The sequence below is a fragment of the Sebastes umbrosus genome, chromosome 1 (genome assembly GCF_015220745.1).
Source record: "Sebastes umbrosus isolate fSebUmb1 chromosome 1, fSebUmb1.pri, whole genome shotgun sequence".
Lineage (NCBI taxonomy): Eukaryota > Metazoa > Chordata > Actinopteri > Perciformes > Sebastidae > Sebastes > Sebastes umbrosus.
The window spans coordinates 21,719,122-21,746,990 of NC_051269.1; the positions used below are offsets into that span (position 1 = coordinate 21,719,122).

Here is a 27,869-nt window from a genome sequence, read left to right on the forward strand (position 1 = left end):
AAAGTAAATAACATTTGCGCAAATTAAGTTTGCTCTCAAACATTGTTTTCTGATGATCAGATTTAATTGTCTCATGTTGAGATAACAAGTGTCTGCACTTCATGTTCAATATAAGAAAGGTTTCATACTTGAGTTTCTTCCTTTCAGCCACGACAGAATGAAACATGACAGAAGAGACCAAAATTGAAGAGTAAGAAGACAGTAGGACAACAAAATTACTTTTACGAGGACTATTTCTTAAAAATATAGAATAGAAAAAAACACTAACAATACACAAAAATGATCTCAATCTTATAATAATAATAATAATAATAATAATAATAATAATAATAATATAATATCTGTAAATATACATTCTGATTAATTTCCTAATAATACTCAGACAAAGAAATTGGTGTAATTAAAGCAGCAGATATCCTGACTTTTATTCCCTAATATAAAATAAAGCTCTGAAAACACTGGATCCTACATTTCCCATGATGCAACCTGATAGTATCTTTCATTAAACCCTCCCTGTTTGGTAAACACCAACATCTTTCAAACCTCACATCTCCAGTTTGTAACGCAGACTTTCTGTTAGACGTTTGTAGTCCCCAAACTCAATTTGAGATTACCTTGATGACATCATTATGACATCATCAGGGTTATTTTCTCCTTCAGAGCCACAAACGACATCATACAACTGTTTTCACAGGCTGAGTAGAACTTACCATAACCAGTAAACTGATCTTTGTGTGTACCATGAGGGGAGTGACACCTCAAGATAAAACAAAGACGAGATGTGAATGTGGTCAGTAGATTATATTATTCTCTTTAAAAAAAAACTTCATTACAAGAATTGACTTCATTCATTCAGACAGTCAAAGTCTTTACATGTTCAGTGGTCTAAATACGGTTCATCATTCACTGCATAACATTGAACCACTGCAATCTGTTGGGAGATCCGTTTTGAGCGTCTGTACTGTTTATGGTCAGTAACGACAAGTCAAATGTAGAAGACACATCTGAGCTACTGAGGTGACAAAAACATGGACGCCTGTGGTGATGAGCTCCAGAAACCTTCAACTGTAGAGGTGATGAACGTTAAAATGACTCGTTTTTACAGAAGGATGACACAAATCAAGAGGCGGGGCTGATCTACTCCCTTCATTTGAGTGTGAGCAGTGAAATGTGCCTTAAAACAGACTCTTCCCTCTACGTTAATTAATATACCTGATTCAAAATGTCTGACGTTAGTCGATCAGTCCGTCAACTATCGGACCAAATTTGGTTCAGAAATTCATGGTCCCCAAAAGGATGAGTCCTACTGACTTCTGGCTTTTCGTTTCCAATTGTCCATCATTTCAGTTAATAACAGGATACTTCTTGGGATGGATGCTCAAACGGCATGCTAACATGCTAAATGTTTGCATGTTTATCACCTTTCAATGATGAGCTTCGACCACAAAAGAGAAGCATGAGGCCAGACGTAACACTATCAGGAACTGTACTATCGGGTCTCCTCAATGTCACTCAGAGAATATCTGGGACATGATGCTGAATCCCTCTAATGGAAAGGAGGAGTTGTGACCCATCCAGTTCAGCGGTGTGGCAGTAGCTGTGGGGTCACTGACATCGTGCTGTCAAGAGCTTTTAAATGTAATTTAATACTTAAAAATCTAATATTATTCTCAAGTGGGTTAGCATAGCTCACAGTTGTCTTCTGTAAATTAAATCCATTTCTTTATTAAACTCAGTTTTACCTGTGCAATTATATTTTTCCCATATAATAATTGAATACAAGAACAGTTGTGTTAGGCGTGGCTAATTTAGTGAACCCAAGTGCAGAACACAGAGACTGAGGCAGGTAATAGATGCAAAGAAATAATTTATTTACAATACTTCATTTCTGATGGCGAGAACTGGGTAGAGCAAGTCAGGTGAGTTTACTGGCAGAGGGGGGGAGGAGAGAGCTGTGTCCCGAGATCCAGAGCTGTGTGCTGAGTCCAGAGATCCAGAGATCCAGAGCTGTATGTGTAGCGGTGCACAGAATGATGTCCCACAGGCTCAGTCTGGTGCTACACATTTATTTAAGATGTTCTGCAAAATGTAAAATAATGCTTTAGGTTGACATCGCTACACAGTGTATTCTGCTTCTATCTTGTACACAGAGATTCTCATTATCTCACTTATTCACGCGAGACTTCCCTGTGACGCTCCCCTTCACATACACGGCTTCTGTAGCAACACTGACACCTACTGGCGATCTACTGGCACAACACCCTAATAATGACACTGGCAATAAATAACACTGTACCCTAAATTATAACCACATTGAACTCTTTCTTCTTATAAACACATATGAAACATGACAAACTATCTTCACTTGCATTACACCCAAGAAATGGTTCTGTTTTATAACCTACATATGACTGATTATGCCACATATGCTGAGTCCAGAGATCCAGAGGTCCAGAGCTGAGTGCTGAGTCCAGAGAGGTGTGCTAGGTAAACAGGTATGAGACATTCATACAAAAACAGACAAGAGCTTTTCAGATAAGAGGCTTGAACTAGACTGACTTTGGGAACAGAGTCTACGATCTGGCAGCATGGTGAAGTTGAAGACCAGTATTTGTAGTAGAGTAGATTGATGACGTTTTGCAGCTGCACCACAACCCCTGCACACCAGACTCCACTCATGCAATCAAGCACAGCACACACACACACACACACACACACACACAGAGAGAGAGAGAGAGAGAGGGCCTGACAAGTTGTAAATGAGTGAATAAGAGTCATTTTATGTAGTTATGCCTTAGAACAGCTGCACTGTGAGAGAATGAAGCACGGCTGTGGCCCAGAGGGTAGAGCAGGTTGTCCACTACTCGGTAAGTCGGTGGTTCGATCCCCGGCTGCTCCGGATCACATGTCGATGTGTCCTGGAGCAAGACACTTATCCCTAAATTTCTCCCGAAAGCATAGCCATTGGTGTGTGAATGAGTATTTAGATTAGATCCTAATGGGCAAAGTTGGCACCTTAGCAGCCTCTGCCATGAATGGGTGAATGTTGACATGTAGTGTAAAGCACTTTGAGTGGTTGGAAGAATAGAAAAGCGCTATATAAAAGCAAGTCCATTTACCATTTACATGAGTCACACGGCGGAATATTCTTGATTTGATGTTTGTTTTGCGTATTTATTAGTCGCTGGGCTTTAATCAGTATTCTCTGAAATATGGTTTGTAGGCGGTAGTTATTATTTTAATTATCATTCATTTCATTTAGTATTTTATATGTATTAATTTTGTTTCATTTATGTATTTTTGTTTATTCATTTATTATTGACTGAATGACTGACTGACTGAATGAATGTGAAATGGTCTATCACGTTCTTCAGAACGGTGCTTTTATTTTGAAGTCAGTTCTTACACACTCTTACTGTAATAAAGATAAACACCTACCACAAAACAATAAGTGGGCTGGCTTGACTGTGTTTTTCGAAGTGGAGGCTTGACTGAAGTTCAACTTCACGGAGAGAAGCCACAGAAAGGAAGAAACACTGGGAACACAGGTAACACTGGGATTACTGGAGTACTGGAATACTTCAACCTGCTGCTGATTCAACATAGTCTAGTATAATATATAAACAGGAGATTTAGAGGAGCTAGGCTACGACTCAAAGTGAAAAGTATAACTTTCAACCTTCGGACTGATCGACTGCTCTCTCTGTGTGCTGTGTTTTTATTTTCACTCAGAGACAAAATGGCTTCCAGATCAGAGGAGGATCTCTGTTGTCCTGTCTGCTATGAAATCTTTAAATATCCTGTCCTCCTGTCATGTAGCCACAGCTTCTGTAAAAACTGTCTGAAGAGCTGGTGGAGAGAGAAACAAACACAAGACTGTCCAGTTTGTAAGAGAAGATCTTCAAAGTTGAACCCTCCTTGTAACCTGGCTTTAAAGAACCTGTGTGAGGCCTTCTTACTGGAGAGAGATCAGAGAGCTTCAGCAGAGACTCTCTGCAGTCTGCACTCTGAGAAACTCAGACTCTTCTGTCTGGATCATCAGCAGCCAGTGTGTCTCGTCTGCAGAGATTCAAGGATACATACTGACCACAGATTCAGACCCATCGATGAAGCTGCTCAGGATCACAAACAGGAGCTCCAGAAATCCCTGAAGCTCATTCAGGAGAAACTGGAGCTCTTTAAACAAGTTAAAGGAAACTGTGATCAAACAGCAGAACACATGAAGGTCCAGGCCCGACGCACAGAGAGGAAGATTAAGGAGCAGTTTAAGAAGCTTCACCAGTTTCTAGAAGAGGAAGAGGAGGCCAGGATCTCTGCCTTGAGGGATGAAGAGCAGCAGAAGAGCCAGATGATGAAGGAGAAGATGGAGGCTCTGAGCAGAGAGATAGCAGCTCTTTCAGACACTGTCAGAGCCACAGAGGAGGAGCTGAGAGCTGAAGACGTCTCATTCCTGCACAACTACAAGGCTGCAGTGGAAAGAGTCCAGCAGCGCCCCCTGCTGGAGGATCCACAGCTGCTCTCAGGAGCTCTGATAGACGAGGCCAAACACCTGGGCAACCTGACCTTCAACATCTGGATCAAGATGAAGGAGATGGTCTCCTACACTCCTCTGATTCTGGATCCAAACACTGCTGGTCAAGAACTCCTCCTGTCTGAAGATCTGACCAGTGTGAGACGAGGACAGAAACAGCAGCTTCCTGATAATCCAGAGAGGTTTGATTACGACTGCGCTGTCCTTGGTTCAGAGGGATTTAACTCTGGGACTCACAGCTGGGACTTTGAGGTTAGAAATGATGATCCCTGGGCCCTAGGTGTGATAAAAGAGTCTGTCCAGAGAAAGGGAAAAATGGTGACTGGGTTCTGGGACATATGTCTCCATGAAGGAAAGTACATAGCAGCCTCCCCACCACTCTCAGAAACCGTTCTCTCAGTGAAGAAGAAGCTCCAGAGGATCAGAGTTCATCTGAACTGGAACAAAGGAAAACTGTCTTTCTATGATCTTGATACTAACACACAAATACACACCTTCACACACACATTCACTGAGAGACTGTTTCCATACGTTGCCAATATAAGTAAACTCCCACTGAAGATATTACCAATGAAGGTCTCTGTGTCAACAGGCTTATGGCCTAGTTACTAAATGCATTAGCTAAGCATGCTATATAGCATTATATTCAGGTTGAGTAAGGCTACTCAGAAATGCCATCCTGCATGTCAGTGATACTATACATGTTCTACGAGTTTATATGAAACAGAAAAAATCTTTTATGCAATTTGTAATTTGAGTTTTTTGTCCGTACGTCCTCGGGTCTTTGACACAGGGCAAATATCTATATGTGACTGAACAGAGGAGTGTCAGTGTTTCAGGAACATAAGAACCATGTTGAGGCAAAATCTGAACATTAGTTCTGTCAAAACATTTACTGATAGTCTTAAATGAAAAAACAATACTTTAAATTATCTGATGTTCAATATTTGCTGCCAATATTGACATATATTGGCAGATATAATTGCATTCATAAATACATAATATAAACAAACATTGAGTTATTATTTCTGATTTATTAATTACTTTTAAAGTCTTTTTTGGGGGAGGAATATGTCTCATTGTAAGTAATCATTATATAATCTTTTGTCAGCCAGTTGATGACTTTTAATATCATGCTTTTATTGTTTTTATTTCATTCTGCACTGTCTATCATTGTGTAAGCAGAGGAACTACTTTCTTTCGAAATTGTGATTTTGATGTAAACTGTACATTTCTGATTATGTTCTGATCGCTTTGAACCAATTTGAATTATTATTGTAAAATGAATAAACAATTAAATCAAAATTATTTCAGACTAAAATGTGTTCAAAGATTTTGAGTTTCAATTGTAATATTTTGAGAATACAAGAAAGGTTAATAATGTGTCGACACTGAAGTCATTATATTTAAAAAAAAAAAAAAAAAAAGTTATACCATGTATTGAGAATAAAGCCATAACATAATGAAAATAGAGTCTTAATATTATGAGGAAAAAGTCACAATGTTTTGAGGGAAAAAAGTATTAATATTTTAGGAATTACATATTAGTAGATATTATTATTCATATTTAAATATGTATTTATTTAGAAGTTATATTTCTGTTGTTTACTGTTTGTTGCTTAGATGCCACCACAGAAAAGTACAGAAGCTGAGAGCGGCTGTGGTTGTTGAAAATATTTTTAGGCCTGTTAGATCACACAAGTTATCTCAAAGTAAATAATATTTGCTCAAATTAAGTTTGCTCTCAAACATTATTTTCTGATGATCAGATTTAATTGTCTCATGTTGAGATAACAAGTGTCTGCGCTTCATGTTCAATATAAGAAAGGTTTCATACTTGAGTTTTTTCCTTTCAGCCACGACAGAATGAAACATCACAGAAGAGACCAAAATTGAAGAGTAAGAAGACAGTAGGACAACAAAATTACTTTTACAAGGATTATTACTATAATTAAAAAAAAAAGAATAGAAAAAAACAGTAACAATACACAAAAATGATCTTACTCTTATAATCTTATAAAAATCTCATAAACTAAATATTTTGGTTAATACTCAGACAAAACAATTGGTGTAATTAAAGCAGCAGATATCCTGATTTTTAGTCCCAAATATAAATATAAAGCTCTGAAAACACTGGATCCTACATTTTCCATGATACACTGTCATCTTTCAAACTCCACACCTTCAGTTTGTAACGCAGACTTTCTGTTAGACGTTTGTAGTCCCCAAACTCAATTTGAGATTACCTTGATGACATCATTATGACATCATCAGGGTTATTTTCTCCTCCAGAGCCACAAACGACATCATACAACTGTTTTCACAGGCTGAGTAGAACTAACCATAACCAGTAAACTGATCTTTGTGTGTACCATGAGAGGAGGGACACTTCAAGATAAAAAAAAGACGAGATGTGAATGTGGTCAGTAGATTATATTATTCTCTTTAAAAAAAAGACTTCATTACAAGAATTGACTTCATTCATTCAGACAGTCAAAGTCTTTACATGTTCAGTGGTCTAAATACGGTTCATCATTCACTGCATAACATTGAACCACTGCAATCTGTTGGGAGATCCGTTTTGAGCGTCTGTACTGTTTATGGTCAGTAACGACAAGTCAAATGTAGAAGACACATCTGAGCTACTGAGGTGACAAAAACATGGACGCCTGTGGTGACGAGCTCCAGAAACCTTCAACTGTAGAGGTGATGAACGTTAAAATGACTCGTTTTTACAGAAGGATGACACAAATCAAGAGGCGGGGCTGATCTACTCCCTTCATTTGAGTGTGAGCAGTGAAATGTGCCTTAAAACAGACACTTCCCTCTACGTTAATTAATATACCTGATTCAAAATGTCTGACGTTAGTCGATCAGTCCGTCAACTATCGGACCAAATTTGGTTCAGAAATTCATGGTCCCCAAAAGGACGAATCCTACTGACTTCTGGCTTTTGTTTCCAATTGTCCATCATTTCAGTTAATAACAGGATACTTCTTGGGATGGATGCTCAAACGGCATGCTAACATGCTAAATGTTTGCATGTTTATCACCTTTCAATGATGAGCTTCGACCACAAAAGAGAAGCATGAGGCCAGACGTAACACTATCAGGAACTGTACTATCGGGTCTCCTCAATGTCACTCAGAGAATATTTGAGACATGATGCTGAATCCCTCTAATGGAAAGGAGGAGTTGTGACCCATCCAGTTCAGCGGTGTGGCAGTAGCTGTGGGGTCACTGACATCGTGCTGTCAAGAGCTTTTGAATGTAATTTAATACTTAAAAATCTAATGTTATTCTCAAGTGGGTTAGCATAGCTCACAGTTGTCTTCTGTAAATTAAGTCCACTTCTTTATTAGACTCAGTTTTACCTGTGCAATTATATTTTTCCGATATAATAATTGAATACAAGAACAGTTGTAAATGAGTGAATAAGAGTTATTTTATGTAGTTATGCCTTAGAACAGCTGCACTGTGAGAGAGTCAAGCACATGAGTCACACGGTGGAATATTCTTGATTTGATGTTTGTTTTGCATATTTATTAGTCGCTGTGCTTTAATCAGTTTTCTCTGAAATATGGTTTGTAGACGGTAGTTATTATTATTTTAATTATCATTCATTTCATTTAGTATTTTATATGTATTAATTTTGTTTCATTCATGTTTTTTTTGTTTATTCATTTATTATTGACTGACTGACTGACTGAATGAATAAATGTGAAATGGCCTATCACGTTCTTCAGAACGGTGCTTTTATTTTGAAGTCAGCTCTTACTGTAATAAAGATATACAGGTACCACAAAACAACAAGTGGGCTGGCCTGACTGTGTTTTTCAACTCGAGGCTTGACTGAAGTTCAACTCCACGGAGAGAAGCCACAGAAAGGAAGAAACACTGGGAACACAGGTAACACTGGGATTACTGGAGTACTGGAATACTTCAACCTGCTGCTGATTCAACACAGCCTAGTATAATATATAAACAGGAGATTTAGAGGAGCTAGGCTACGACTCAAAGTGAAAAGTTAAACTTTCAACCTTCGGACTGATCGACTGCTCTCTCTGTGTTTGTGTTTTTATTTTCACTCAGGGACAAAATGGCTTCCAGATCAGAGGAGGATCACTGTTGTCCTGTCTGCTATGAAATCTTTAAAGATCCTGTCCTCCTGTCATGCAGCCACAGCTTCTGTAAAGACTGTCTTCAGACACGGTGGAGAGAGAAACAAACACAAGACTGTCCAGTTTGTAAGAGGAGATCTTCAAAGTTGGAGCCTCCATGTAACCTGGCTTTAAAGAACCTGTGTGAGGCCTTCTTACTGGAGAGAGATCAGAGAGCTTCAGAGGCTCTCTGCAGTCTGCACTCTGAGAAACTCAAACTCTTCTGTCTGGACCATCAGCAGCCAGTGTGTCTCGTTTGCAAAGAATCAAGGATACATACTGACCACAGATTCAAACCCATCGATGAAGCTGCTCAGGATCACAAACAGGAGCTCCAGAAATTCCTGAAGCCCATTCAGGAGAAACTGGAGCTCTTTAAACAAGTTAAAGGAAACTGTGATCAAACAGCAGAACACATGAAAGTCCAGGCCCGACACACAGAGAGGAAGATTAAGGAGCAGTTTAAGAAGCTTCACCAGTTTCTAGAAAAGGAAGAGGAGGCCAGGATCTCTGCTCTGAGGGAGGAAGAGGAGCAGAAGAGTCAGATGATGAAGGAGAAGATGGAGGCTCTGAGCAGAGAGATAGCAGCTCTTTCAGACACATTCAGAGCCACAGAGGAGGAGCTGAGAGCTGAAGACGTCTCATTCCTGCACAACTACAAGGCTGCAGTGGAAAGAGTCCAGCAGCGCCCCCTGCTGGAGGATCCACAGCTGCTCTCAGGAGCTCTGATAGACGAGGCCAAACACCTGGGCAACCTGACCTTCAACATCTGGAACAAGATGAAGAACATGGTCTCCTACATGCCTCTGATTCTGGATCCAAACACTGCTTATCCATCATTCATCCTGTCTGAAGATCTGACCAGTGTGAGTTTTGGAGAGAAACAGCAGCTTCCTGATAATCCAGAGAGGTTTGATCATCATTGCGTTGTCCTTGGTTCAGAGGGATTTAACTCTGGGACTCACGGCTGGGACTTTGAGGTTGGAAATGATAATTCCTGGACCCTAGGTGTGATAAAAGAGTCTGTCCAGAGAAAGGGAAAAATACCGACTGGATTCTGGGAAATATATCTCCATGATGGAAAGTACAGAGCATCCTCCTCATCACTCTCAAAAACCGTTCTCTCAGTGAAGAAGCAGCTCCGGAGGATCAGAGTTCATCTGGACTTTGACAAAGGAAAACTGTCTTTCTATGATCTTGATACTAACACAAACATACACACCTTCACACACACATTCACTGAGAGACTGTTTCCATACGTTGCCGCTCAGAATAAACTCCCACTGAAGATATTACCAATGAAGGTCTCTATCAACAGGCTTATGGCCTAGTTACTAAATGCATTAGCTAAGCATGCTATATAGCATTATTTTCAGGTTGAGTAAGGCTACTCAGAAATGCCATCCTGCATGTCAGTGATACTATACATGTTCTACGAGTTTATATGAAACAGAAAAAATATCTATATATGACTGAACAGAGGAGTGTCAGTGTTTCAGGAACATAAGAACCATGTTGAGGCACAATCTGAACATTAGTTCTGTCAGAACATTTACTGATAGTCTTAAATGAAAAAAACATACTTTAAATTATCTGATGTTGAATATTTGCTGCCAATATTGATATATATTGGCAGATATAATTGTGTACATAAATACATAATATAAACAAACATTGAGTTATTATTTCTGATTTATTAATTACTTTTAAAGTCTTTTTTGGGGGAGGAATATGTCTCATTGTAAGTAATCATTATATAATCTTTTGTCAGTCAGTTGATGATTTTAAATATCATGCTTTTATTGTTTTTATTTCATTCTGCACTGTCTATCATTGTGTAAGCAGAGGAACTACTTTCTTTCGAAATTGTGATTTTGATGTAAACTGTACATTTCTGATTATGTTCTGATCGCTTTGAACCAATTTGAATTATTATTGTAAAATTAATAAACAATCAAATCAAAATGATTTCAGACTAAAATGTGTTCAGAGATTTTGAGTGTCAATCGTAATATTTTGAGAATACAAGAAAAGGTAATAATGTGACGACACTGAAGTCATTATATTTAAAAAAACAAATAAAGTTATACTATTCAGAGAAAAAAGTTTCAATGTATTAAGAATAAAGCCATAACATTATGAAAATAGTGTCATAATATTATGAGGAAAAAGTCAGAATGTTTTGAGGGGAAAAGTATTAATATTTTAGGAATTACATATTAGTAGATATTATTAATATTTAAATATGTATTTATTTAGAAGTCATATTTCTGTTGTTTATAGTTTGTTGCTTATATGCCACCACAGGAAAGTACAGAAGCTGAGAGCGGCTGTGGTTGTTGAGAATATTTTTAGGCCTGTTAGATCACACAAGTTATCTCAAAGTAAATAACATTTGCGCAAATTAAGTTTGCTCTCAAACATTGTTTTCTGATGATCAGATTTAATTGTCTCATGTTGAGATAACAAGTGTCTGCACTTCATGTTCAATATAAGAAAGGTTTCATACTTGAGTTTTTTCCTTTCAGCCACGACAGAATGAAACATCACAGAAGAGACCAAAATTGAAAGAGTAAGAAGACAGTAGGACAACAAAAATACTTTTACAAAGACTATTTCTTAAAAATATAGAATAGAAAAAACACTAACAATACACAAAAATGATCTTACTCTTTTAATAATAATAATAATATCTGTAAATATATATTTTGATTAATTTTCTAATAATACTCAGACAAAAAAATTGGTGTAATTAAAGCAGCAGATATCCTGACTTTAATCCCAAATATAAATATAAAGCTCTGAAAACACTGGATCCTACATTTCCCATGATGCAACCTGATAGTATCTTTCATTAAACCCTCCCTGCTTGGTAAACACCAACATCTTTCAAACTCCACACCTCCAGTTTGTAAAGCAGACTCTCTGTTATACGTTTGTAGTCCCCAAACTCAAATTGAGATTACCTTGATGACATCATTATGACATCATCAGGGTTATTATCTCCTCCAGAGCCACAAACGACATCATACAACTGTTTTCACAGGCTGAGTAGAACTAACCATAACCAGTAAACTGATCTTTGTGTGTACCATGACGGGAGTGACACTTCAAGATATAAGAAAGACGAGATGTGAATGTGGTCAGTAGATTATATTATTCTCTTTAAAAAAAGACTTCATTACAAGAATTGACTTCATTCATTCAGACAGTCAAAGTCTTTACATGTTCACTGTTTTTTTCAATTTGTTTAACCTGATTTTTGAGAACTCCAATAGTTTTAATTATTATAATGATAAAAGTGCTGAGGGAGGACGCCCTATCTTTTGCTGGCCCAGGGTCGGGGCATTTTTCTTCAACAGTGGGTAACATAATGCAGTAAATGAAAGGCATAATGACGGAGGAAAAAGATGAGGCCGTTGGGAATATCAACATTTTTCATCAGACTTATTATAAAATTACAAAGAAAACAATATTTGATTAAAATAACAATATATCAACTTATTATGCACTGAAAAATTAACAACCATGGCCTCCACCATTTCTAACAATGTCAACAAACACGTCACAACTGGTGAACTCTGACCTTTCAGAAACTTTCCACTTACGAGGTTGTGAATAAGAGGGGGGCGTTCATATGGACTCTTCTCGTGAACACGGTAAACACGACCCCATTTGAAGGCACCAATTGTTATCGTGAGCATGTAAGCATGCTGATGTTAGCATTTAGCTCAAGCCACAGCTGTGTCGAAGTAGACCTTGGTTAGGATGGAATGTTTGACCACACAGAATGGCAGATATTTACTAGCTATTACAACCCAGAGGGGCGCTGTTTCAGCCAAATAAATCGGAAAACATAAGCAGTGACAACACAAGAAGAAGTGTTTGTTATGTGACAAAGAAAGCACCTGTCCTCTTTGCACGAGGGCACCTGTGTGGGCGTTGGTTCATTGTTGTTGGGTTGGTGAGGGAGGAGTCAGGTGGTGGGCAGGTTGGGCTCAGTCAGACAGGTCCAGAGCACTGAGCCCTGCCTCCCATGCAGGCGGTGTTATGATATTGTCACACTGTGGAAAGCTTATTTTTTTTGCCACCTCAACTAGCTGTTCAATGAAGGTGTGGCCCCATGAGTGTGTGCGGTATGTGTGTTCCTCATTCCACAGATGTGGACATGAAATGATGTGCGTCATATCACATTGCTGCACTGTATGCCTGGTGTGTTCACCATTAACAACCAGATCAAACAACACGGAGAGAAGTCACACAAAGGAGGAAATACTGGGATTACTGGAGTACTGCCACTTCAATCTGCTGCTGATTTCACATCATAAACAGGAGTTTTTAAGGAGCTACAACTCAAAGAGAAAGTAAAACTTTCAACTCTCTTGACTGACCGACGTGTCTGTTTTTCTGCTGTTTTTAGCTTCACTTCAACAAATGTTTCTCAGTCAGTGGAGATCTCATCTGTAGTCTGTTGGGACATCTGGGATTACTGCCTCTTCAATCTGCTGCTGATTTCACATCATAAACAAGAGTTTTAGAGGAGCTACAACTCAAAGTGAATGTAAAACTTTCTTGACCTACGTTGTCGGTTTGCTGTGTTTTTAGCTTCACTCAGAGACAAATGTTTTCTCAGTCAGAGGAGGATCTTACCTGTCCTGTCTGTCAGGGCATCTTTAAAGATCCTGTTGTGCTGTCATGCAGCCACAGCTTCTGTAAAGACTGTGTGCAGAGATGGTGGAGAGAGAAACTGATAAACGAGTGTCCACTTTGTAAGGAAAGACATTTATTGAGTGATCCACCTCGTAACCTGGCTTTAAAGAACCTGTGTGAGACCTTCTTACTGGAGAGAGATCAGAGAGGTTCAGCAGAGACTCTCTGCAGTCTGCACTCTGAGAAACTCAGACTCTTCTGTCTGGATCATCAGCAGCCGGTGTGTCTCGTCTGCAGAGATTCAAGGATACATACTGACCACAGATTCAGACCCATTGATGAAGTTGCACAGGATCAAAAACAGGAGCTCCAGAAATCCCTGAAGCCCATTCAGGAGAAACTGGAGCTCTTTAAACAAGTTAAAGGAAACTGTGATCAAACAGCAGAACACATGAAGGTCCAGGCCCGACACACAGAGAGTCAGATTAAGAAGCAGTTTAAGAAGCTACACCAGTTTCTAGAAGAGGAAGAGGAGGCCAGGATCTCTGCTCTGAGGGAGGAAGAGGAGCAGAAGAGTCAGATGATGAAGGAGAAGATGGAGGCTCTGAGCAGAGAGATAGCAGCTCTCTCAGACACTGTCAGAGCCACAGAGGAGGAGCTGAGAGCTGAAGACATCTCATTCCTGCACAACTACAAGGCTGCAGTGGAAAGAGTCCAGCAGCGCCCCCTGCTGGAGGATCCACAGCTGCTCTCAGGAGCTCTCATAGACGTAGCCAAACACCTGGGCAACCTGACCTTCAACATCTGGAACAAGATGAAGAACATGGTCTCCTACACTCCTCTGATTCTGGATCCAAACACTGCTCGTCCAGAATATATCTTCTCCGAAGATCTGACCAGTGTGAGTTTTGGAGAGAAACAGCAGCTTCCTGATAATCCAGAGAGGTTTGATCATCATTGCGTTGTCCTTGGTTCAGAGGGATTTAACTCTGGGACTCACAGCTGGGACTTTGAGGTTAGAAATGATGATTCCTGGTTCCTAGGTGTGATGAAAGAGTCTGTCCGGAGAAAGGGAAAAATACCGACTGGATTCTGGGAAATATGTCTCCGTGATGGAAAGTACATGGCAGCCTCCTCACCACTCTCAGAAACCGTTCTCGCGGTGAAGAAGAAGCTCCGGAGGATCAGAGTTCATCTGGACTGGAACAAAGGAAAACTGTCATTCTGTGATCTTGATACTAACACAAACATACACACCTTCACACACACATTCACTGAGAGACTGTTTCCATATGTTGACACTCTGAGTAAACTCCCAGTGAAGATATTACCAATGAAGGTCTCTGTCAACAGGCTTATGGCCTAGTTACTAAACGCATTAGCTAAGCATGCTTTATAGCATCATATTCAGGTTGAGTAAGTTTACTTTGTGTACATAAATACATAGTGAACAAATTGTGATAATTATCTCCTAAATTTGGAGAATTTCTGAAAAATAATTGTGACCGAGGTATATAGTTAGTGGGACATTCTACAGTTGGAAAAAAAACAGTTGTAATGGAGACACTGTTTTTTCATAACTTAAGACAGATATTGATATGTTTGTGATTTAGTATGTCAGATTTATTGGATGAGTTCTACTCTTATTGTCTTTTTAGGGGAGGAATATGACTCATTTTGAGCAATCATTATATATTTTTAGGCTTATTTGTAGGCAAGTTGATGATTTTTATTATTTTGATGTATTGTGTAAGGGAGAGGCATTACTTGATCTAAATTGTGAAGACTTCAGATTCAGACTTGATTTTGAGCTCACTATAAGTTACAATGTTAATTTAAACTGTACACTACTGATTATGTTCCCATCATTTTGAGCTCTTTTTTAATTATGATTCTACAACTAACAAAGAATAAAATGGAAATGGTTTCAGATTAAAATGTGTCCAGAGAGTTTGACCATGAGTTAAAACCATATGAATTTAGGGAGTATTGGAGACACTGTCAAGAAAGAAAAGAAATGGAAGAATATAGTCAGTATTTGAAAACAAAACAAACAAAAAAGTCATGAGTCATTTATAAAAAATAAAGTTAGAATATTTTGAGAAAAGGCCACATTAGAAAAATAAAGTCATATTTCAAGAATAAAGTCTTAATATTTGGAGAAAAAGAATCCTGTTTATATTATTTACAATTTGTTGCTTTATGCCACCACAGAAAAGGACATAAGCTTTCTATCGTTTGTTATGAGGCCAGAGTATGAAGCAAGGCTCTGTCTATCTGGCTGTCTTTCGGTTGGTCTAACACTTTGCTCCAGACTGAAATCTGGACGAGGTTGTGGAGGGCAGAAGGTTTTTGTAGTCAATCCGTTATTGAACAGAGAGCCAGTGTAGTTGGATGAGAATGGAGGTGATGTGGTTGGAGGATTTGGTGTGGGTGATGATCCGGGCAGCAGAGTTCTGAATGATTGTCTAACCGTAACTATTCAAGACCAAAGCCTAACCTTAACTATTCAAGATCAATGCCTAACCGTAACTATTCAAGATCAATGAAATTTTAACTATTCAAGATCAATGCCTAACTTTAACTATTCAAGATCAATGCCTAACCTTAACTACTCAAGGGCAATGCCTAACCTTAACTATTCAAGATCAATGCCTAACCGTAACTATTCCAGGTCAATGCCTAACTTTAACTACTCAAGATCAATGCCTAACCTTAACTATTCCAGGTCAATGCCTAACTTTAACTATTCAAGATCAATGCCTAACCGTAACTACTCAAGAGCAATGCCTAACTTTAACTATTCAAGATCAATGCCTAACCTTAACTATTCAAGTTCAATGCCTGACCTTAACTATTCAAGTTCAATGCCTAACCTTAACTATTCAAGTTCAATGCCTAACCTTAACTATTCAAGGGCAATGCCTAACCTTAACTATTCAAGTTCAATGCCTAACCTTAACTATTCAAGATCAATGCCTAACTTTAACTATTCAAGATCAATGCCTAACCTTAACTATTCAAGATCAATGCCTAACCTTAACTATTCAAGGTCAATGCCTAACCTTAACTATTCAAGGGCAATGCCTAACCTTAACTATTCAAGTTCAATGCCTAACCTTAACTATTCAAGATCAATGCCTAACTTTAACTATTCAAGATCAATGCCTAACCTTAACTATTCAAGATCAATGCCTAACTTTAACTATTCAAGATCAATGCCTAACTTTAACTATTCAAGATCAATGCCTAACTTTAACTATTCAAGTTCAATGCCTAACCTTAACTATTCAAGGGCAATGCCTAACCTTAACTATTCAAGATCAATGCCTAACCTTAACTATTCAAGGTCAATGCCTAACCTTAACTATTCAAGGGCAATGCCTAACCTTAACTATTCAAGATCAATGCCTAATTTTAACTATTCAAGATCAATGCCTAACCTTAACTATTCAAGGGCAATGCCTAACCTTAACTATTCAAGATCAATGCCTAATTTTAACTATTCAAGATCAATGCCTAACCTTAACTATTCAAGATCAATGCCTAACCTTAACTATTCAAGGTCAATGCCTAACCTTAACTATTCAAGGGCAATGCCTAACCTTAACTATTCAAGTTCAATGCCTAACCTTAACTATTCAAGATCAATGCCTAACTTTAACTATTCAAGATCAATGCCTAACCTTAACTATTCAAGATCAATGCCTAACTTTAACTATTCAAGATCAATGCCTAACCTTAACTATTCAAGATCAATGCCTAACCTTAACTATTCAAGGTCAATGCCTAACCTTAACTATTCAAGGTCAATGCCTAACCTTAACTATTCAAGTTCAATGCCTAACCTTAACTATTCAAGATCAATGCCTAACTTTAACTATTCAAGATCAATGCCTAACCTTAACTATTCAAGATCAATGCCTAACCTTAACTATTCAAGGTCAATGCCTAACCTTAATTATTCAAGGTCAATGCCTAACCTTAACTATTCAAGGTCAGTGCCTAACCTTAACTATTCAAGATCAATGCCTAACTTTAACTATTCAAGATCAATGCCTAACCTTAACTATTCAATATCAATGCCTAACCTTAACTATTCAAGGTCAATGCCTAACCTTAACTATTCAAGATCAATGCCTAACCTTAACTATTCAAGGTCAATGCCTAACCTTAACTATTCAAGGTCAATGCCTAACCTAAGCCATCTCGAAAGAGCTTCCCCAACTTGCGGGTTCCCTTCTAGACGTTACCCTGAATAGTTTACTAAACACCTGCTATTGCCACCACAACTTTATATAACAGGCGTTCACTGAAGGCTTTGTAGTGTGCACCTAATGGGTGTGTGCGTTATCTGTCATGGTCCGGCTGTGCCTTTCTCCCTCATTTCGAGACAACCATTGTTAAGGTGACCAAAGTGGCAAAGGCTGGAGACTCTGGACATTTGAGTTTTGAACGTGAGGTAACCGGAATTAGGGAGAGAGAGCCAGGTAATTCCACCAAAAGGACTTTATTTCAGATGGGTTTCCCCTTTAACCTCATCAAGTGGTGTATTTTAGTAGACACACTTGATGAAGACGGGGGGAATGTCTGGCTGGTAGCATGCAGGGCAAACAGAGAAATGTTTTTCTCCTCCCCTCCTATTTATTGGAGCACTTATTGTCTTCTGATTGGGCTCATCTGTGCCTAGTTGACTCTGAACAGCACAGGTGAACCTGTGGCTCCTCTCAGAGCTCATCAGGATAAAGGCGGACATGCAACACTTTCTAGCATTGCCGCCCCATAAACTGCTTGCAGTTTTGAACCACCATTCATGTCTGCCGCCCCGTAAGGAGCATATTTGAGGTGACGGTGTAGCAGGCCCCTCCGGAGGTCGGAGACAGAAGCCATATCCCTCAGGAGGATGAAGACCTTGACAGAGGCGGTACCCCTCTGGAGGACGACCATGGAAGCAGGCGGAAACAGCCTATTATCACAAAGTAATTTCACTTCAAAATAATAGCAATATTTTTTTTTATTTTTTTTTTTGCCTCTGGGTATTGTCATGGGTGGGGGTGGGCGGTGTGTGGGATATATACCAGTCCCAAACATGTTTGTGCAATGGATTGTAAGAGTTGTATTAGCAAAATGTATAAATAAACTCTAATAACACAAAATAATAATAATAGCAGGCCACCTTAGAGTGTCAATCAGACAGTAGCAGGATATTCTGATGTAGAATTTCTAAATTAAAACCCTTTAAAATCTCGAAAAATCTGTTTTTTTTCCCCTCTAAACTCAGATTAGAAATAAAAGGAACTGTCCCAAAAAAAAACCCTGCAAACCATATTTCAGAGAAAAAATTAATTCTAATTGTGTGAATACTTAGTCAACTTAGCTCACAGCCTACTTTCGCTTCAAAATGAAAGCAGACCACCTGAGAGAGTCACTCAGACAGTCTCAGGACATTCTGATGTAGAATTTAAAAAAATAAAAGCCCTTTAAAGTCTCAGAAATTAGCTATGTTCCCTCTAAATTCATCAGCCAGCCATCCATCCATCATCTGTAACCACTAATCCTATTCAAGGTCGCAGGGGGGGTGGAGCCGATCCCAGCTGACATTTGGTGAAGGCGGGGTACATCCTGGACAGGTCGCCAGCCTATCACAGGGCTGACACATAGAGACAGAAAAAACATTCATGCTCCCTCTAAATTCAGATTAGAATTAAAAGGAAAACTGTCTATTATCACAGCCTACGTTCGCTTTAAATGATAGCAGACCACCTCAGAGTGTCACTCAGAGAATATCAGGACATTGTGATGTGGAATTTCAAAATTAAAGCCATCTAAAATGTCATATATGAGCTATGTTCCCTAAAAAAAATGCAGATTAGAATTGATAGGAAAGAGCCTGTTACCAGAACAATTTAATTTGTGACTGATAGCAAAACCACCTCAATGTCACTCAGAGAATATTTGGGACATGATGCTGAATCCCGTTAGTGGAAAGGAGGAGTTGTGACCCATCCAATTCAGCGGGGTGGCAGTAGCTGTGGGGTCACTGACATCGTGCTGTCAAGAGCTTTTGAATGTAATTTAATACTTAAAAATCTAATATTATTCTCAAGTGGGTTAGCATAGCTCACAGTTGTCTTCTGTAAATTAAGTCCACTTCTTTATTACACTCAGTTTTACCTGTACAATTATATTTTTCCGATATAATAATTGAATACAAGAACAGTTGTAAATGAGTGAATAAGAGTTATTATATGTAGTAATGCCTTAGAACAGCTGCACTGTGAGAGAGTCAAGCACATGAGTCACACGGTGGAATATTCTTGATTTAATGTTTGTTTTGCATATTATTAGTTGCTGTGCTTAATCAGTTTCTCTGAAATATGGTTTGTAGACAGTAGTTATTATTATTTAATTATCATTCATTTCATTTAGTATTTTATATGTATTAATTTTTCTTTCATTTATGTATTTTTGTTTATTAATTTATCATTGACAGGCTGACTGAATGAATGAATGAATGTGAAATGGTCTATCACGTTCTTCAGAACAGTGCTTTATTTTGAAGTCAGTTCTTACACACTCTTACTGTAATAAAGATAAACACCTACCATAAAACAACAAGGGAGCTGGGTTGACTGTTTTTCAAGTGGAGGCTTGACTGAAGTTCAACTTCACGGAGAGAAGCCACAGAAAGGAAGAAACACTGGGAACACAGGTAACACTGGGATTACTGGAGTACTGGAATACTTCAACCTGCTGCTGATTCAACATAGTCTAGTATTATATATAAACAGGGAGATTTAGAGGAGGCTACGACTCAAAGTGAAAAGTATAACTTTCAACCTCTGGACTGATCGACTGCTCTCTCTGTGTGCTGTGTTTTTATTTTCACTCAGAGACAAAATGGCTTCCAGATCAGAGGAGGATCTCTTGTTGTCCTGTCCTGCTATGGAAATCTTAAATATCCTGTCCTCCTGTCATGCAGCCACAGCTTCTGTTAAAGACTGTCTGAAGAGCTGGTGGAGAGAGAAACAAACACAAGACTGTCAGTTTGTAAGAGAAGATCTTCAAAGTTGAACCCGTCCTTGTAACCTGGCTTTAAAGACCCTGTGTGAGGCCTTCTTACTGGAGAGAGATCAGAGAGGTTCAGCAGAGACTCTCTGCAGTCTGCACTCTGAGAAACTCAGACTCTTCTGTCTGGACCATCAGCAGCCGGTGTGTCTCGTCTGCAGAGATTCAAGGATACATAACTGACCACAGATTCAAACCCATCGATGAAGCTGCTCAGGATCACAAACAGGAGCTCCAGAAATCCCTGAAGCCCATTCAGAAGAAACTGGAGAGCTCTTGAAACAAGTTAAAGGAAACTGTGATTCAAACCGCAGAACACATGAAGGTCCAGGGCCGGAGCACTGAGAGGAAGATTAAGGAGGCAGTTTAAGAAGCTTCACCAGTTTCTAGAAGGAGGAAGAGGATGGCCAGGATCTCTGCTCTGAGGGAGGAGACGGAGCAGAAGAGCCAGATGATGAAGGAGAAGATGGAGGCTCTGAGCAGAGAGATAGCAGCTCTTTCAGACACATTCAGAGCCACAGAGGAGGAGCTGAGAGCTGAAGACGTCTCATTCCTGCACAACTACAAGGCTGCAGTGGAAAGAGTCCAGCAGCGCCCCCTGCTGGAGGATCCACAGCTGCTCTCAGGAGCTCTGATAGACGAGGCCAAACACCTGGACAACCTGACCTTCAACATATGGAACAAGATGAAGAACATGGTCTCCTACACTCCTCTGATTTTGGATCCAAACACTGCTCATCCAGAACTCATCCTGTCTGAAGATCTGACCAGTGTGAGACGAGGAGAGGAACAGAAGCTTCCTGATAATCCAGAGAGGTTTGATCCTCATTGCGTTGTCCTTGGTTCAGAGGGATTTAACTCTGGGACTCACAGCTGGGACTTTGAGGTTAGAAATGATCCATCCTGGGGCCTAGGTGTGATAAAGGAGTCTGTCCGGAGAAAGGGACAAATACCGACTGGATTCTGGGAAATATATCTCCATGAAGGAAGTACAAAGCATCCTCCTCACCACTCTCAGACACCCGTTCTCTCAGTGAAGAAGCAGCTCCGGAGGATCAGAGTTCATCTTGGACTTTGACAAAGGAAAACTGTCATTCTATGATCTTGATACTAACACACACATACACACCTTCACACAACATTCACTGAGGAGACTGTTTCCATACGTTGAAACTGAGAGTAAACTCCCAGTGAAGATATTACCAATGAAGGTCTCTGTATCAACAGGCTTATGGCCCTAGTTACTAAATGCATTAGCTAAGCATGGCTATATAGCATTGTTTCAGGTTGAGTAAGGCTACTCAGAAATTGCCATCCTGCATGTCAGTGATACTATACATGTTCTACGGAGTTTATATGAAACAGAGGGAATCTTTTATGCAATTTGAAAGTTTTTTGTCCGTACGTCCTCGGGTCTTTGACACAGGGCAAATATCTAATATGGACTGAACAGAGGAGTGTCAGTGTTTCAGGAACATAAGAACCATGTTGAGGCACAATCTGAACATATTTCTGTCAAAACATTTACTGATAGTCTTAAATGAAAAAACAAGTACTTTAAATTATCTGATGTTGAATATTTGCTGCCAATATTGATATATATTGGCAGATATAATTGCATTCATAAATACATAATATAAACAAACATTGAGTTATTATTTCTGATTTATTAATTACTTTTAAAGTCTTTTTTGGGGGAGGAATATGACTCATTGTAAGTAATCATTATATAATCTTTTGTCAGCCAGTTGATTGATTTTTAATATCATGCTTTTTGGTTTTTTATTTCATTCTGCACGTCTATCATTGTGTTAGCAGAGGCACTACTTTCTTTCAAAATTGTGATTTGATGTAAACTGTACATTTCTGATTACTGTTTCTGATCGTTTTGAACCAATTTGAATTATTATTGTAAAATTAAATAACAATTAAATCAAATTATTTCAGACTAAAATGTGTTCAAAGATTTTGGAGTTTCAATTGTAATATTTTGAGAATACAAGAAAGGTAATAATGTGTCGACACTGAAGTCATTATATTTAAAAAAAAAAAAAAAAAAAAAGTTATACCATGTATTGAGAAATAAAGCCATAAACATTATGAAAATAGAGTCATTACTATTATGAGGAAAAAGTCAGAATGTTTTGAGGGAAAAAAGTATTAATATTTAGGAATTACATATTAGTAGATATTATTATTAATATTAAATATTATTTATTTAGAAATCATATTCTGTTGTTACAGTTTGTTGCTTATATGCCTCCACAGAAAAGTACAGAAGCTGAGAGCGGCTGTTGGTTGTTAGAGAATATTTTTAGGCCTTGTTAGATCACACAAGTTATCTCAAGTAATAACATTTGCTCAAATTAAGTTTGATCTCAAACATTGTTTTCTGATTGATCAGATTTAATTGTCTCATGTTGAGATAACAAGTGTCTGCACTTCATGTTCAATATAAGAAAGGTTTCATACTTGAGTTTTTTCTTTTCAGCCACGACAGAATGAAACATCACAGAAGAGACCAAAATTTAAAAAGTAAGAAGACAGTAGGACAACAAAATTACTTTTATAAGGACTATTTCTAAAAAAAACACTAACAATACACAAAAATGATCTTACTCTTATAATAATAATAATAATATCTGTAAATATATATTTTGATTAATTTTCTAATAATACTCAGACAAAAAAATTGGTGTAATTAAAGCAGCAGATGTCCTGACTTTTAGTCCCAAATATAAATATAAAGCTCTGAAAACACTGGATCCTACATTTCCCATGATGCAACCTGATAGTATCTTTCATTAAACCCTCGCTGCTTGGTAAACACCAACATCTTTCAAACTCCACACCTCCAGTTTGTAACGCAGACTTTCTGTTAGACGTTTGTAGTCCCCAAACTCAAATTGAGATTACCTTGATGACATCATTATGACATCATCAGGGTTATTATCTCCTGCAGAGCTACAAACGACATCATACAACTGTTTTCAACAGTCTGAGAAACTAACCATAACCAGTAAACTGATCTTTGTGTGTACCATGACGGGAGTGACACTTCAAGATAAAAAAAAGACGAGATGTGAATGTGGTCAGTAGATTATATTATTCTCTTTAAAAAAAGACTTCATTACAAGAATTGACTTCATTCATTCAGACAGTCAAAGTCTTTACATGTTCACTGTTTTTTTCAATTTGTTTAACCTGATTTTTGAGAACTCCAATAGTTTTAATTATTATAATGATAAAAGTGCTGAGGGAGGACGCCCTATCTTTTGCTGGCCCAGGGTCGGGGCATTTTTCTTCAACAGTGGGTAACATAATGCAGTAAATGAAAGGCATAATGACGGAGGAAAAAGATGAGGCCGTTGGGAATATCAACATTTTTCCTCAGACTTATTATAAAATTACGAAGAAAACAATATTTTATTAAAATGACAATATCAACTTATTATGCACTGAAAAATTAACAACCATGGCCTCCACCATTTCTAACAACGTCAACAAACACGTCACAACTGGTGAACTCTGACCTATCAGAAACTTTCCAATTACGAGGTTGTGAATAAGAGGGGGCCGTCCATATGGACTCTTCTCGTGAACACGGTAAACACAACCTCATTTGATGGCACCAATTGTCATTGTGAGCATGTAAGCATGCTGATGTTAGCATTTAGCTCAAGGCACAGCTGTGTTGAAGTAGACCTTGGTTAGGGTGCAATACCGTGTTTGACCACACAGAAAGGCAGATATTTACTAGCTATTACAACCCAGAGGGGCGCTGTTTCACCCAAATAAATCGGAGAACATAAGCAGTGACAACACAAGAAGAAGTGTTTGTTATGTGACAACGAAAGCACCTGCCCTCTTTGCACGAGGGCACCTGTGTGGGTGTTGGTTCATTGTTGTTGGGTTGGTGAGGGAGGAGTCAGGTGGTGGACAGGTTGGGCTCAGTCAGACAGGTCCAGAGCACTGAGCCCTGCCTCCCATGCAGGCGGTGTTAAGATATTGTCACACTGTGGAAAGCTTCTTTTTTCTGAAACCTCAACTAGCTGTTCAATGAAGGTGTGGCCCCATGAATGTGTGCGGTATGTGTGTTCCTCATTCCGGAGAGGTTGACATGGAATGATGTGCGTCATATCACATTGCTGCACTGTATGCCTGGTGTGTTCACCATTAACAACCAGATCAAACACCACGGAGCGAAGTCACACAAAGGAGGAAATACTGGGATTACTGGAGTACTGCCTCTTCAATCTGCTGCTGATTTCACATCATAAACAGGAGTTTTTAAGGAGGTACAACTCAAAGTGAGAGTAAAACTTTCAACTTTCTTGACTGACCGACGTGTCTGTTTTTCTGCTTTTAGCTTCACTTCAACAAATGTTTCTCAGTCAGAGAAGGATCTCATCTGTAGTCTGTTGAGACATCTGAAATTACTGCCTCTTCAATCTGCTGCTGATTTCACATCATAAACAGGAGTTTTAGAGGCTCTACGACTCAAAGTGAAAGTACAACTTTTTTACTGACCTTGTCGGTTTGCTGTGTTTTTAGCTTCACTCAGAGACAAATGTTTTCTCAGTCAGAGGAGGATCTTACCTGTCCTGTCTGTCAGGGCATCTTTAAAGATCCTGTTGTCCTGTCATGCAGCCACAGCTTCTGTAAAGACTGTGTGCAGAGATGGTGGAGAGAGAAACTGATACACGAGTGTCCAATTTGTAAGAAAAGACATTTACTGAGTGATACACCTCGTAACCTGGCTTTAAAGAACCTGTGTGAGGCCTTCTTACAGGAGAGAGATCAGAGATGGTCAGCAGAGACTCTCTGCAGTCTGCACTCTGAGAAACTCAGACTCTTCTGTCTGGACCATCAGCAGCCGGTGTGTCTCGTCTGCAGAGATTCAAGGATACATACTGACCACAGATTCAAACCCATCGATGAAGCTGCTCAGGATAGCAAACAGGAGCTCCAGAAATCCCTGAAGCCCTTTCAGGAGAAACTGGAGCTCTTTAAACAAGTTAAAGGAAACTGTGATCAAACAGCAGAACACATGAAGGTCCAGGCCCGGAGCACAGAGAGGAAGATTAAGGAGCAGTTTAAGAGGCTTCATCAGTTTCTAGAAGAGGAAGAGGAGGCCAGGATCTCTGCTCTGAGGGAGGAAGAGGAGCAGAAGAGTCAGATGATAAAGGAGAAGATGGAGGCTGTGAGCAGAGAGATAGCAGCTCTTTCAGACACTGTCAGAGCCACAGAGGAGGAGCTGAGAGCTGAAGACGTCTCATTCCTGCACAATTACAAGGCTGCAGTGGAAAGAGTCCAGCAGCGCCCCCTGCTGAAGGATCCACAGCTGCTCTCAGGAGCTCTGATAGACGAGGCCAAACACCTGGGCAACCTGACCTTCAACATCTGGAACAAGATGAAGGAGATGGTCTCCTACACTCCTCTGATTCTGGATCCAAACACTGCTGGTCGAGAACTCCTCCTGTCTGAAGATCTGACCAGTGTGAGACGAGGACAGAAACAGCAGCTTCCTGATAATCCAGAGAGGTTTGATTACGACTGCGCTGTCCTTGGTTCAGAGGGATTTAACTCTGGGAATCACAGCTGGGACTTTGAGGTTAGAAATGATGATCCCTGGGCCCTAGGTGTGATAAAAGAGTCTGTCCGGAGAAAGGGAAAAATGGTGACTGGGTTTTGGGACATATGTCTCCATGAAGGAAAGTACATAGCAGCCTCCCCACCACTCTCAGAAACCGTTCTCTCAGTGAAGAAGAAGCTCCAGAGGATCAGAGTTCATCTGAACTGGAACAAAGGAAAACTGTCTTTCTATGATCTTGATACTAACACACAAATACACACCTTCACACACACATTCACTGAGAGACTGTTTCCATACGTTGCCAATATAAGTAAACTCCCACTGAAGATATTACCAATGAAGGTCTCTGTCAACAGGCTTATGGCCTAGTTACTAAATGCATTAGCTAATCATGCTATATAGCATTATATTCAGGTTGAGTAAGGCTACTCAGAAATGCCATCCTGCATGTCAGTGATACTATACATGTTCTACGACTTTATATGAAACAGAAAAAATCTTTTATGCAATTTGAAAGTTTTTTGTCCATTAGTCCTGTCAGAACATTTACTGATAGTCTTAAATGAAAAAACAATACTAACAATAATAATATTTGCTGCCAATATTGATATATATTGGCAAATGTAATTGCATTCATAAATACATAATATAAACAAACATTGAGTTATTATTTCTGATTTATTAATTACTTTTAAAGTGTTTTTTGGGGGAGGAATATGTCTCATTGTAAGTAATCATTATATAATCTTTTGTCAGCCAGTTGATGATTTTAATATCATGCTTTTATTGTTTTAATTTCATTCTGCACTGTCTATCATTGTGTAAGCAGAGGAACTACTTTCTTTCGAAATTGTGATTTTGATGTAAATTGTACATTTCTGATTATGTTCTGATCGTTTTGAACCAATTTGAATTATTATTGTAAAATTAATAAACAATTAAATCAAAATTATTTCAGACTAAATGTGTTCAGAGATTTTGAGTTTCAATTGTAATATTTTGAGAATACAAGAAAGGTTAATAATGTGTCGACACTGAAGTCATTATATTTAAAAAAAAAAAAAAAAAAAAAGTTATACCATGTATTGAGAATAAAGCCATAACATAATGAAAATAGAGTCATAATATATGAGGAAAAAGTCAGAATGTTTTGAGGGAAAAAATTATTAATATTTTAGGAATTACATATTAGTAGATATTATTATTAATATTTAAATATGTATTTATTTAGTAGTCATATTTCTGTTGTTTACAGTTTGTTGCTTATATGCCACCACAGGAAAGTACAGAAGCTGAGAGCGGCTGTGGTTGTTGAGAATATTTTAGGCCTGTTAGATCACACAAGTTATCTCAAAGTAAATAACATTTGCTCAAATTAAGTTTGCTCTCAAACATTGTTTTCTGATGATCAGATTTAATTGTCTCATGTTGAGATAACAAGTGTCTGCACTTCATGTTCAATATAAGAAAGGTTTCATAATTGAGTTTTTTCCTTTCAGCCACGACAGAATGAAACATCACAGAAGAGACCAAAATTGAAGAGTAAGAAGACAGTAGGACAACAAAATTACTTTAACGAGGACTATTTCTAAAAAAACACTAACAATACACAAAATGATCTTACTCTTATAATCTTATAAAATCTCATAAACTAAACATTTTGGTTAATATTCAGACAAAAAAATTGTTGTAATTAAAGCAGCAGATGTCCTGACTTTAGTCCCAAATATAAATATAAAGCTCTGAAAGCACTGGATCCTACATTTCCCATGATGCAACTTGATAGTATCTTTCATTAAACCCTCCCTGCTTGGTAAACACCACATCTTTCAAACTCCACACCTCCAGTTTGTAACGCAGACTT

General features: G+C 38.6%; 4 protein-coding genes across 5 annotated transcripts; all 4 read left to right on the forward strand.

Annotated features, from left to right (window-relative positions):
• The first annotated feature begins 3,110 nt into the window (after window positions 1–3,110).
• On the forward strand, window positions 3,111–5,915 carry LOC119478633 (zinc-binding protein A33-like). The gene has a single exon (XM_037753550.1). The coding sequence runs from the start codon at window positions 3,740–3,742 to the stop codon at window positions 5,141–5,143; it is 1,404 nt and encodes a 467-aa protein (XP_037609478.1). The 5' UTR covers window positions 3,111–3,739; the 3' UTR covers window positions 5,144–5,915.
• A 1,573-nt stretch (window positions 5,916–7,488) lies between these two features.
• On the forward strand, window positions 7,489–15,182 carry LOC119479201 (nuclear factor 7, ovary-like). 2 transcript variants are annotated; one of them, XM_037754671.1, is made up of 3 exons: window positions 7,489–8,440; window positions 8,624–10,067; window positions 14,753–15,182. In XM_037754671.1, the coding sequence occupies exon 2, from the start codon at window positions 8,631–8,633 to the stop codon at window positions 10,020–10,022; it is 1,392 nt and encodes a 463-aa protein (XP_037610599.1). In that variant the 5' UTR covers window positions 7,489–8,440; window positions 8,624–8,630; the 3' UTR covers window positions 10,023–10,067; window positions 14,753–15,182. The 2 variants fall into 2 exon arrangements, with proteins under 2 accessions (XP_037610599.1, XP_037610520.1); XM_037754592.1 differs by lacking the exon at window positions 14,753–15,182 and having other exon boundaries at window positions 8,624–10,651.
• On the forward strand, window positions 12,673–14,754 carry LOC119478962 (nuclear factor 7, ovary-like). Its single transcript, XM_037754099.1, has one exon. It carries the CDS (start codon window positions 13,313–13,315, stop codon window positions 14,705–14,707), a length of 1,395 nt encoding a protein of 464 aa, XP_037610027.1. The 5' UTR covers window positions 12,673–13,312; the 3' UTR covers window positions 14,708–14,754.
• A 9,760-nt stretch (window positions 15,183–24,942) lies between the features above and the next one.
• Window positions 24,943–26,474, forward strand: LOC119479146 (nuclear factor 7, ovary-like). The gene has a single exon (XM_037754461.1). The coding sequence runs from the start codon at window positions 24,980–24,982 to the stop codon at window positions 26,372–26,374; it is 1,395 nt and encodes a 464-aa protein (XP_037610389.1). The 5' UTR covers window positions 24,943–24,979; the 3' UTR covers window positions 26,375–26,474.
• The last annotated feature ends 1,395 nt before the right edge of the window (window positions 26,475–27,869 follow it).